General features: G+C 40.1%; 1 protein-coding gene across 1 annotated transcript; it reads right to left on the reverse strand.

Moving 5' to 3' along the window:
- Positions 1–603: 603 nt before the first annotated feature.
- LOC137286831 (toll-like receptor 4) lies at positions 604–9,911 on the reverse strand. Its single transcript, XM_067818841.1, has 2 exons — positions 9,781–9,911; positions 604–5,231 (listed from the first exon to the last, which is right to left on the reverse strand). Exon 2 carries the CDS (start codon positions 5,217–5,219, stop codon positions 2,739–2,741), a length of 2,481 nt encoding a protein of 826 aa, XP_067674942.1. The 5' UTR covers positions 5,220–5,231; positions 9,781–9,911; the 3' UTR covers positions 604–2,738.
- Between the last annotated feature and the right edge of the window lie 3,010 nt (positions 9,912–12,921).

Genomic DNA, 12,921 nt, shown 5'->3' on the forward strand with positions numbered 1-12,921 from the left:
ATGTTACACGTTGTATACGCATATGTATCCCTTTGAGTAATGAGTGAGTGAGTGAGTATGCTTTTACACCAATGTTAGCACTATTTCCAACAAGATTGTGGCGGGGGACACCAGCATGAGGTTCACACATTGTGCCCAAGTGTGGAATCGAACCCTGGTGCTAGGCGTGATGAGCGGACGCTTTAACCGCTAGGCCACCCCATCGGAACCATATCTCTTTGACAACATGTTGGTGAAACACGTAGACACATGTTTCGCTTTAGATACACTTTCACTCCAACCTTGCTTATGCTGTTTTTGTCCAGCCCCCTGTGACGTCTGGATGACATGTTTAGATGGCATCCTGGAACTTGCAGTATTATAACTCAATTAGTGGCATTATTGCTTTGGCGGTATCCCAAAACAACTAACGACAAGAGGGTTATCTCCCTCGTTACATGAAACGCACGACAAAATAAATGCATGTGACTTCCTACGCCCGATTTGATTTATTGCACTCAAGTGCCCCGATAATCCATCGGTCATCAAAAAACTTCACAGGATGTGTCTAATTATGATCTATGTATGATCTGGTACGTGTTGAACAAAAATAACGATAGGTTATCAAAAATATATTTTTAATTAGAGTTTTCGTAGTTATAATATAGCTTTCTGCACTATTACATTTAAAGCTCTTTTACAGTTTGTCGTTCAGGCTAAATATACAAAATTATATACAAAAAATATTTTAGAACGTCATGGCATAAGTGATTTCAGCTGTAGTTCGGTCATTAACCTTGGAAGTAAAAACATCAAAAGCATCTGACCACAGGGTAGATTGTACTTTTCTATTACATGAGCATGCATTCATAATAGTGAGTGAGTTTAGTTTTACGCCGCTTTTAGCATTATTATAGAAACATTACGGCAGGGCATACTAAAAACGGGCTTCACACATTGTACCAACGTTTATAAATAACAATCAGTTACTTGCTTGTTCAAGTATTGGCACCTTTAACAGCCAGTTGTTGTTCCACTGAATAACACAGGAACAGTCAAAATATGGAACTGCATCTGACATACCTTTAATGCTGCAAATGCCTTCCACATGTCTACCAAAATCTTGAATGCTTTACTTAAGCCAAGATTGTTGCAACCTTGACCAAACGATAGCTAGAAAGTTATGGAACACTGTAAGCTTTACCTGGTGGAATATGACTCAGTATTTATACTTCGATCGAATTGAAACACACGAGTCAGTATCACTGGACCTTTCCCTAAGTTGCAAACTAAAACTGGTTCTTCTTCAAACTTTTGTAATACTATTAAACATTACGTGATACTCATTTGTTCAACACACGAGAAAAAAACAGTTTCCACTCTGACAATCTACGAATACATGACACGGTTTATGGATAACAACTTCTTGTTATTCTTTATATGACGTTTCAGAGCTAATTCTTGCTCCTTCATCAGGTTATTGCATTAGTCCGGATGAAGCAGCAATATTTAGCTATGAAACGTCGTGTAAAGAATAAAAAGAGCTGTTATCAATTAAACGTGTCATGGATTCATGTTCGTTCAGCTTCTAAACGCCTTTCAAAAATTTCATTTGACAATCTATGTCCAACTAAAAACTAATTCTACCGAGACAACACCGAACATTTTTTATTCATATGGCTAAAACGTACATTGACACAACTGCCTGAGTTGCCGTCAGTCATGTGGACAGAAAGTTACAACGGGAACCTACACCCATTGCACATGTACTTTTTGTCGACACAAAATCTCAACGATTGTTATATTTAGATACATGTATTCACAAAGAAGTGCACCACGACCTTTTGTGATAATGTCGAATGCATCTACACTGTCAAGAAATAATGTTATGCGGACATGTCATGGAAACACAGATGCAGACAAATTAAGATTTACAAGACTTGTGTCAGCAGTATTTCTGTTTTATCATGGCTACCGCTAAACACCCATGGACCTATAAACCAATGGCTGACGACACGGACAACAGTTCACTCAATCACGTGACCTTTCACCCAAGTTAGCTACATTCGTCCAGCTGCAGGACAGTGCTCACAAACGTTTCCGAACCAGATCCTAATCAAGTATAACGTAAATGAACAATAGTTACAATGAAACCAATCCCATGCTCCCACAAACGTGATATTTGACAACGGTAAATGATGATAAACATGAATTCACAAAACACATAAATCAGATACAGTCAGCTGCGCCTCCCCTCAAACTGCCGTCATCACACTAACACATTTAATATACAAATCCAGTTTCCATCTTAATTTTGATTGGACATGAGCATGTTTATTTCTCAGTAATTCAAGTTCCCTGTTTGAACAGATATATATTCGCTTTTATTCCTCATCCGTCTTGGTGCACTTGCTGACTTAATCCAAAACCCTTCCTTCACCCCCCCCCCCCAACTCCCCATATCTATCCACACTGAAGATGTGGATACGACGAAGAGGAACCACTTGTTCTCAACAAATGCCTGGGTGAGATCGAGGTGCGAAAACACATCAGTACATGAAACAAGCAAGCACCCTATCATCAGTATTTATAATTCGTTGCGTGGACCGTACGTGAAGGGATACTCTTATTAGGTTGTGCTGCAAGTGAGCACAGGTCACAGTTGTCAACTTTTCAAAAAATATCACACATCCCCGAAATAGAATCAAAGTTTGTTTTCACTTATTTTATCTCTACAGGTCAGCGAATAACCGTTTTCTCTAAGCTTCCGTTTCATTCATGATACATTGACTAACGTCTCTCCAAAGTCTGCCCTGGTAGTCCACATATTTCCCCACACTGAAGATATGTGTTTCCTCCACAACGTTCAACAGGGCCGGCGAAATGTCCCCTCGTCTGACGTCCTCAAACAACACAAGCAGGACACTACCAACTGGCATTCTGGTGGAGGAATACACAATACGATTCACGATGAAGCGGCACCACTGGTCCTCAATAAAAGACTGGGTGAGAACGAGGACCGTCTTCCAACTGGAATCTATTCCGCTAATGATGTCGTCGGCTATTTGTCCTCCAGGGATGGTGTCTCTGTCCTTCAGGAAGAGTTTGACTCCGTGTCTGTCTTCCAGATGTTCTCTCACGGTGTGACAGACATACTGGTAATCGACGTCGCTGTAACCGATGTAGGCGTCATTCGGGAAGTCAACCCGTTTCAATGGTTTTGCAACATTTACAAAACCAAACAACCGCAATAAAATGTTGAAAAGGAGAGTCTTCTTTCGATTTATTATATACGCGAGAGTAAATAAGAAGAACAGTGTTGCAAAACCCGAAACGCAAACAGAGAGCCAAAATGGACCCGAACAACGTCTCCATATTTCTTCGTAGTGATTATAAACATACGACGGAGACTCAGTGTGTCCATTATCTAGCACGCAGATATAGTCGTCTAGGCTTTTCACGGTTGCCTCTGTTGAGAAAAGCCACATCACAAAGCCAATACGTTTACAGCCACAAGACAGAAGGTTGCCATTCAGGTTCAGCGAAAAGTTATGTCTGGCTGCCCGCTCATCAACAAGGGTCATCTCTGAGTCTGATAGACCAGGGAGAGAGTTGAAGCTGAGGTCAAGGTCACGAAGGGAAGGTATGGTTGCCAGGTCGAATGGAACAGTCTCAAAGCGATTGAATGATAGATCGATACTGGTTAGCGGATTATCAGAAAATATCTTCCGATCCATGACTGTGAGGTCATTGTAACTGAGAACGATAGTTTTTAACCTAATTAAGGGACGGAAAACTTCATTTCCATGATCTAAAAGGAAACGTTTGTCAAATCCTATTTCAGACATCTTCAGAATTTCAAGGCTTGGGAAGTAGGTCATAGTGTTGGGTTTCATTTGACCGAAGGAATTTCCCGAAAGGTCAAACTCTGTAAGGTTTTCTAAGCCATAAACACCATACTGGAATGCTTCAAGTCCATTGAAAGCAAAGATAAATCTCCGGAGCGATACTGCATTTAAAATCACGATTTTACCATTCAACTTCCCTATGTCACTTAATGTACCGTGGATGCACAGGGATTTTAAAGTTGGGGGAAACGAGAACCGTAAAGTTGGTGATGGTGTAGAAAATGCGAAATTTGGCATCCTCGAAATCAGCTCGTTTTTCCTGAAATGGTTTGAAACGTTGACAAACAAAATACGTGGCGCAAAGGATAAACTGAATATTAACATCCTATCCCCTAATAAGTGATTATCAGACAAATCAATATGTTCAATACAGTTGGAGAAACGAGAATCAGGCTTTAAAATAGAGGTGTCAATCCACAGTATCTTGTTACTCTTCATAGAAAATAATTTTACGCACACGTCTTTCAGGTTTTCTAGTATGGCCTTCGTCAGGATCCTTCGATCCAGGTTGCCGTAGTGTAAGTCGCTAAATGGATATATACGATCAAAGTAAACTGACGTCATGTTGAGGTAACTGAGACCATACATAGCAGTCACTGCTTCTTTTGGTGTAACCTGCACAGCGTTAGAAAGGATAAGATTTTTAAGTTTCCTAAGATGTATGAAAGCCATTTTGTCTAGATCCGTGAAGGGGCAGTTCACAAAGTCAAGGTCTTCAATGCTACTGTGCCGAAATGATCTGAGTGTGTCATTTCTTAGGGCCTGAATTTTACAGCCAGTAAAACCAAAGATAAGCGTTTTTAGATTTGTCATGTTTGCAAAACCAGATCCGAAAATGGGAAGTTGAAATGTGTCAATTTTTAATTCCTTTACACTTTGGAGTTTTCCAATGGCATTCTCAGGATAGACACCTTCAAGGCGAGGATCGTTGTTGTGTAGATGAAGCTTCTCAAGCTGCTGAAGCGGAAGAAAAACATCATTTGGGTAGGTGGTGGAATCCAGCATCAGTCTGTTATCATTTAAATATAATTCCTGGAGATTTCGTGTTCCTCTAAATGTGCCACTGTCAAGTTTTGATAATCTGTTGCTTGATAGATCCAAGCATTTGAGATTATCCAACGACGGGTAGACTGGGAAATTCAAAACGACGATATTGTTTTTACTTAGATTTAGTGATGTTGTGGAAACAGGCAAACCTGATGGAATGTGAGAAACATTGGTGTTAGCACAGTCAGCATATGTCCCTCCATATACGTCGTCATGACGGAAAAGGCATCCACTGACGATAGAGGCATTTACAGAAGCTACCAGAAGAATCACAGTTGAGGCCATTTTGCTCGAAATCTGTAAATTAAAAAATAAAAATAGTGATTTAATGAGGGTGAATGGGAGTCAACAGGTGACTTCATGACAAACCCAACAGGGAATTCAAAACAATGCGGAAGGTTGAGATCTTCCTATAGAAATTATGGTGTGATAATTTTCTTGTGGCATCCAAAGAAGACGGAGACAATCCTATTAGGCCTTAATTACCCTTTCTTATCACAAGTATGATATTTTGGCTATCAGTTTTTCGTTGGTATACAGTAGAAACCATGACAATATTAATTTGAAAACGTTAGTTTTGATTTTATTTAAAATGAATACAGGTGGTACATATACTATAGAACATTTACTATATTACTATAGAATTAAGGTGGGAAAAAGCTTTATTTATTGAGAAAAACTGAAGTCAAACATATCACGCAGCCTCTGTGAAATATCAGAGGTCAAGGGTTGTTTGGTGCCAAGTAACCAATAAAGGAAATATGTAAAATCTTCGAGTTCGATTGTCAAGTTGTAAGTTTGCAATTTAGAACTAAACGATTTGAAACAGAAGGCCAGAGACCGATTTACATGGGGAAGCTAATCTTATCATCATAAAATCAGTCAAAACCACAATAGATACATGCATGAAGGGAAAATTTTCACGACACCAAAATCTTTCAACGCAGTGGCCTGTGTACAGATACAGAGAGAGAGAGAGAGAGAGAGAGAGAGAGAGAGAGAGAGAGAGAGAGAGATTAAGTATTGATATCCGTATTCGTAGTATTTGCGTGTACGTGTGCAACTACCCGGATGTTCACGACTGACCTTGTGAGATCAATATAGTCTAGGACTATTTCCAAGGAAAGATAACTCTGAATTTCCAAGCTACATAACAAATATCAGTGACAAGATACTTTTATAATCATGGACATGACAATGAAAATGGATAGTCAAGAAACTACATGAGCTCATTTCACTATGCGCGATTTGGTTGATTTGCCAAGATTCTTAGCAAGAATGGCGTACCATACAGGTACGAGTCATCTGGTAGGTCACGGAAAGAGATGACTAATGGTTGAATGTGACTTGTAAATGAACCAGGGGTAAGCATAGAGGTGCACATTTCAATGGTCTTTAACAAAATAGGGGAGGGTTGGGAGAAAGAGTATATACGCCTATGGTTATGTCCCTTTTTTCTCCGCGGTTATTTGTTGTCGCTACATGGCTGAAGTAATGCCGATGCGCCAGATAAACTGATTTTCGTTATTTATAGCAAGCTATTTTTCGCATATAATGTGTGACAGTAAACAAAGCACACTAATTGCGCTTTGCGTAGTTATGTCAGTCAGATTATGAAATTGTGATACTGCACATCCTTGTGTAGTACTCGGTGGTATACTCTATGTATCGCGAGCTCAGTTCTCTCACAACATTTACTTCCATGAACTTAGGAAAGCATGCCTTAATGCTAAGGGTAGGAACGAGAAGTCTGTGTGGATTTTCAAGTTCTTTATTGTACAATAGCGGACGTTTCGGTATTGATATTTACTCCGTCCTCGTGCCTGAAAACAGTATAAGCGTTTTTACCGAGACGTCATTATTGTACAATTGAGAAGTTGATCATCCATGATGATTGGTCATTGCTGTTACTTACAACTTCTGGAATACCTCTCAAACCAACTCTGAGTTATTGAGTGAATTTGGTTTGAGGCAGCAATTAGCAATATGCCAGCAGTATCACTGCGGAGGACACAAGAAATGGACTTCATAAATTGTACCCAAATGGGAAATCGAATCGTGACATCGACGTGACGAACGAATGCTTTAAACACTGGGGTATCTGACGATTATATTTACAAAATAATTGAGTACAACTATTTCTGCTTGCTTAGTTTAAATAAATTTCAACATCCGCGAACCAATAATGGTCAAGAACGCGATACATATGAAATATATGACATTGTCACGTTTAAAGTACCATGATGCTACAATTACGGCAATGCCACTGGTGACCAAAAATGGCTCCTTGTCCGATGGTTAATGTTCTAATTTTTGGGGAACCGCCACCATATAGCTACAATATTACTGAGTGCGGCGTAAGATTAAAGTCGCTAAAACAGTCTTACGTTTTGGAGAAATCATGCAAGGGTGACACCTCGACGATGCACCTTTCACGACCCCACTGTAAATGCTCCGATAGTCTCGTACAGCACGCCCGGGAAAGAAACGCGTGTCCTGACGCCGATTCAAGAATTTGTATCAGTTTGATTCATGTTACATGGTACTTGTAGCATGGCAAGCTTATAGCGATATTCGTTTTGATGCGCTGGTGTTACAAAAGGGAACATGTATGTTTAATAGTTCACCTTCCGGCAGGTTTTGACGCCTTAATGCAGGATGCGAATTTCGAATACAGGATTAATGACACATCGTGGAAAATGTGAAAAGACACCGCCAACGGGAACTGAATGCTGCGTGTTACACATTAGAATGATTAGACACAAAAAATACGAACTATTAAAGTTCTTCCTTCCCGCTTGAAAATTAATTGAAATACAAACTCTCACATGAAAAAAATAAATTGCTTCCTCCTTGAAACATTTTGTGTATGTCGCTTTGCACATTCTTTAGTGAATGTTAGAAGCAGATCAGTCAGCTAAGGTGCTGCAATTACTGCTTGACAAGTTTTAGATGAGCCGAAAAAAGACCCCAATTTGCATATATGGGAACGCCCTCCAGAACATTCCATGTGAAGCAAGAGGGAAACAGGTTGTCGTCTAAATATTGAACAGTTCAATTTCCTCGTGCGAGTCATGTCGTGATGGTGTTTTGCAGAACTAAATCAGTCTACGAGACCCGAAACCAGTCCACGAGAACAGTGGCGGTATTGATTACACGTCACGGTCAGCATGTATTCCACGTGCTTAATCGCCAATCTGCCTGTAGCAACAAGGTGTATTCGTCCAGATTAGTTGCCCCGCCTGGTTGTGAAAAACGCGTTCACTGCGCTGGCTCATCTAATACGTGTTAAGCAGTAGCTGTGCAGAGTCCTGTCCCTTGGCCACGCTAGAAAGCTTTGATTGTACGCTCGAATCTGATGTTCACCCCGACCATGTTTCTAGATGCATGAGCATTATAACTGTTCTTGTGCATAACGCAAAGAGATAAACACTCCAGACCTGCGCTACTTCGGGATTTCCTCCCAGTTAAAAGCTGATGCGCCATGATATAACTGGAACAACGTTCCAAGAGGCGTAAAATACTACTCACTTATTCTGTTTCCTAAAACATCACAAGCAGATGAACCTCCGTGAGGAATGAGTTTAATGCTCACACGTCATTCTCTTCTAATGATTACTTTTCCATATTAGCGTTTGAACCCCATATTTCAGTCACCAAGTGTCACTTACTCTGTGAGCAGACAGTCTCTTCGCTAATTCTTCAACAAGTGAGTGAGTGTGGGTTTGCACCTCCTATATCACTGTTCCAGCAATATCTCTAAGGGAGGCTCCAGAAATGGGCTTCACACATTGTATCTATGTGGGGAATCGAACCCGGCCTTCAGCGTGACGAGCGGACGCTTTAGCTACTAGGCTACTCCACCACAATCTCTTCCATGTAAATGACGTGTATTATTCTGGGGTGAATATTGATCAATGGAAAAATGAGGTATATAACGAAATTATAATAGCTCTAAATTTGATTTACAACCGAACGCAATAGCGTGGGGTTTTAAATACAAAATTTAGAGCTGTTATAATTTCGTTATATACCTCTGATTTTCCAACACACTCTTTATCTCCATTCTGTTATAATTTCGTTATATACCTCTGATTTTCCAACACAATCTTTATCTCCATTCTACCATAACCGTGTTATGGACGTCGTTTTCAACAAAGGGACCCCCTGTACAGATCATGGCCCAGTCGGAAGCTGCCTTACACGAAGAATGGTCCTGTGAGGATCAGGAGGCTGCCAGGGGTTATGAGGAGGAGTTCAATAATTCAACAGTCAATAATTCAAGGAATTACATGTAGAAATATTGTTTTGTATGCAATTCATTTTAAAAAAAAAAAAAAAATAAGCAGTTATCACCATAATATCAACATGATTCCAAACATTTGGCCGTTTTTTATGAGTCAGATCATACGGGTTAGAAAAAAATATTTTTTCCATCGAGGTCACCACAAGGAGTTTTATGTACAGTTTGAAAATCTATCACTGCAAAAATACACGGGGAGCTCAATTAAATTCTTTGGTTTTTGATGGTTCAGTTTTTTTGTTTTTTTTAAAAAATGGAACCTCCCGTGTCCCGCAAAATGGTGGATCATGCACTTGTTTATTACGTTTATACGTTTATTACGCTGCAGCGGGTAGTTGGCGGTTTTTACGGTTGTCTGGACCATGCTGCGGCTATCTCTCATGTATGATGAAAATACACTGAAGGGCATGGTCCGTTGTTCCCTGATTTACCATTGGCAATCACTAACTGCTATAAATGAGTAACACATAACATAGGAAGTTTGTAACCGGCACTGATTCAGAATGGTAGCATGAAAGCATCGAAACAGAAATGAACACTTACTTTGATATGTCTCGCCGTATCCAAGTCTCATCACAATAGGCCCTTGAAAAAGGAAGTTTATTCAGGCATAGATGAATAAACTGTTGCTCCAGTTGCTCCCCTCACTAGGGAAACTGACGCTCGGGTCAGCTCGACTTTTCCGTTACTTCCGACAGCACTGCTGCAGTGACATCAGCCTGAGACTTTACATGAAATCTGTTCCAGTAGTGTAGCGTACAACTTCCGGTGAACTCATCCTATTGTTCAATGTTCACTTATCCCTTTTCAGCAAAAAATAAACAAACCAAAACCAAGCACCCCCCTAAAAAAAAACAAAAACAAAAAACAAACAAAAAAAACCCAAAACAACAACAAAAACACAAAAAACACACACAAAAAACCAACAACAAACAAAAACAAATAAACAAAAAAACAACAAAACAAAAACGGTCAGTAGCATTCAATCTTCGCACACTTTTTCATCTTAGTTCACGTAGTAAATTTTGTCATGAAATATCGATTTTGGTTTGGCCTGTGATAATCGATATGACAACGTTTTCAAAACCTTTTCGGGATTCGTTTGAGAGCAGTACACAACAGCCACGACATGATTAACGGGATTCAAACAAAAGAATTGTCTTTATTCTTCTTTCGAAGAGTGCAATATGCACATCTCTATACTTCCTCACCATTCAGTGCTTCGCCTAATTACATCAAAACCATATAGAAAATGATTTACAAAAAGGGAACAGATTCCATGCTACAGACATACATTACAGAATGCCTATACATGGTCATTAAACATTTCTCTCGCAGTACATGATAAAAATAGGATCATCTGGCTAGAACTCCAGCTAGCCAGATGATCGTAAACGATTACGAAATTGGCTGATTAAGAATGGGTCCTATAACCAAGTACTGCACTATCAGTTGCTGTTGCAGTTGCTGTTGCAGTTGCTGTTGCAGTTGCTGTTGCTGTTGCAGTTGCTGTTGCAGTTGCTGTTGCTGTGACAGTTCGATTCCGCAAATGAAGCATCAAATGAGGTATCCAGATGTATCTGTTCGCCACTGCAGTACTTATACAAGGTCTACCACTTCAACACCGATCTTATGTGGAATTGGTTTGTTGATATCGGTTCTCTGGTCAACACTGAGGTGACATGCGACTGGAGACTGAGACTCCCCAGCCTCCAGATGTCCAGTTGTAATGTTTCGATTTACAGCAGACAGTCGCGGCATATGAAGATTTTTCGTTTTGCTGTACAAAATACCAATAAAGCAAATCTGCCATATACAGGCAACGTCTCTGCTCACGAATCATCAGAACTACGCGTGCATATTAATAGCCACGTTTTCTCCATGACATTTTCATGTAACTTGGTACATCCCAACCTAGACGTGCATTAAGTTGCGCCACTGCGCTGTCCATTAATGGTATGCGCACATAACAGCATCATCATAAAATTATGACACAATCAAATAGAACAAAATCCTTTCCACATGTTGAAGAAAATTCTTCAAGAAGCTGTGTCGATCGTACACTTTTGACATTATCATGAGTATATGCAAACAGTAATTTTATAAAAGTTGAAATTTCATGTATCAATATCATTTAACCGTCTCATTTTGGAAGGAGCATATACCAGCGTGTGTGACGTCCGTATGTTATTGTGGCCCATTGGTGTTGATCGTTCCACCAAACCACTTTTGAAGCGCTGACACTTTCACTTATCTTACCTCACGCATGAATGTCGCTTTCTGATTTCTAAGCGCTAGTCTATTACTTTCTATGTATCCAGCTTACAGGCGATATATTATTTTCAGTATACACCGCTGGGAATTCCGAACTCTTCCTGTGCTTCATGGTAGCACTTCTTTGTCTCGAATACCACTGAATCACACATGAAGCACGGAAATCACCGATGCTTTGCGACTGAAAATCGATGGAAGGGAGAGAACTCTAAATCTGTTTACATTGTGTCTGTAAAATGGCGATTCGCCTCGCACTCAACAGAAGTGCTACAAACAGTTCAAAATTAAAATTCAGATGTTCGGTAAGATAAGTATGTTGTTCACTGGTCCCTCGGGGTCCATGGGCTCATGTACCCTCGAGGTTTGTTTATGTTATGTTATATAAACAAACCTCAAAGGTAATTGAGCCCATGGCCCCCTCTTGACCAGTGACCAACTTATATGATACGACAAAACAAGAGAAATACGACAGTGCATTCGATAATGAGCGGATCTAAATGAGAGAATAACGTTTTGGTTGATTCACAGTTACACTCGTCGATCTTTTGGGGATATCATTGACACAAGATGTTGATGTTAGGTACATAAGAGAAGTCTAGCAGCTTGTAAATCTTTAACGTAACACTTACAATCACAGTAAGCCACACAAACGGCAGTTAACTGAGTGCACACCCATTAAGTTATCGGCTGAAGTCTAGCGGGTATCAATAAGATCCTTTGTTAGAACTGGTCTTCAGCAACCCATGCCTGTCGTAAGGGGCGACTAACGGGATCGACTGAACGACTGGACTCGCTGACTTGGTTGACACAAGACACCGTATCCTAGTCGCTTAGATCAATGATCGATGCACTGGCTGGTCCAGACTCGATTGTTTACGGAATACTGCCAATATAACAATTACGATGCACTTGTAGGTGTGTGTGAGTGTGTGTGTGAGTGTGTGTGTGAGTGTGAGTGAGTGTGTGTGTGTGTGTGTGTGTGTGTGTGTGTGTGTGTATGAGTGAGATGATTGAATTGAAATGTGTGTGGCTGTCTCTATAATTCGAACGAGTACACGTTGCTTATGTTCGGTGGCTCTCTCAAACCTCCTCCTACTCTTAGGTAGTCATTTAAGATTAAGTTTGTATGCTCTGACGCTTACGTCGTTTCGCCATTTAGTCCTATTTAGCTATCCCCCTTCTGTAATTTTGCCAACACGTGTTAGCATATATTGTTTCCGTTATGACTTCCATACTATGGAAACTTCTTTCAAGTGACATTTTGAAAACTGCAGGAACTGTTTTTCCAATTGATTTATCATTACCGTAAGCTTGACCTTATGTTACCGACAAAAAGATAGCTAAGCATAACTTACTGATACATAACCTTTATGACTTGAATGGTGTTAGGAAACTGCAACAAGGATATAG

This window comes from Haliotis asinina, chromosome 6, assembly GCF_037392515.1.
Source record: "Haliotis asinina isolate JCU_RB_2024 chromosome 6, JCU_Hal_asi_v2, whole genome shotgun sequence".
Classification (NCBI taxonomy): domain Eukaryota; kingdom Metazoa; phylum Mollusca; class Gastropoda; order Lepetellida; family Haliotidae; genus Haliotis; species Haliotis asinina.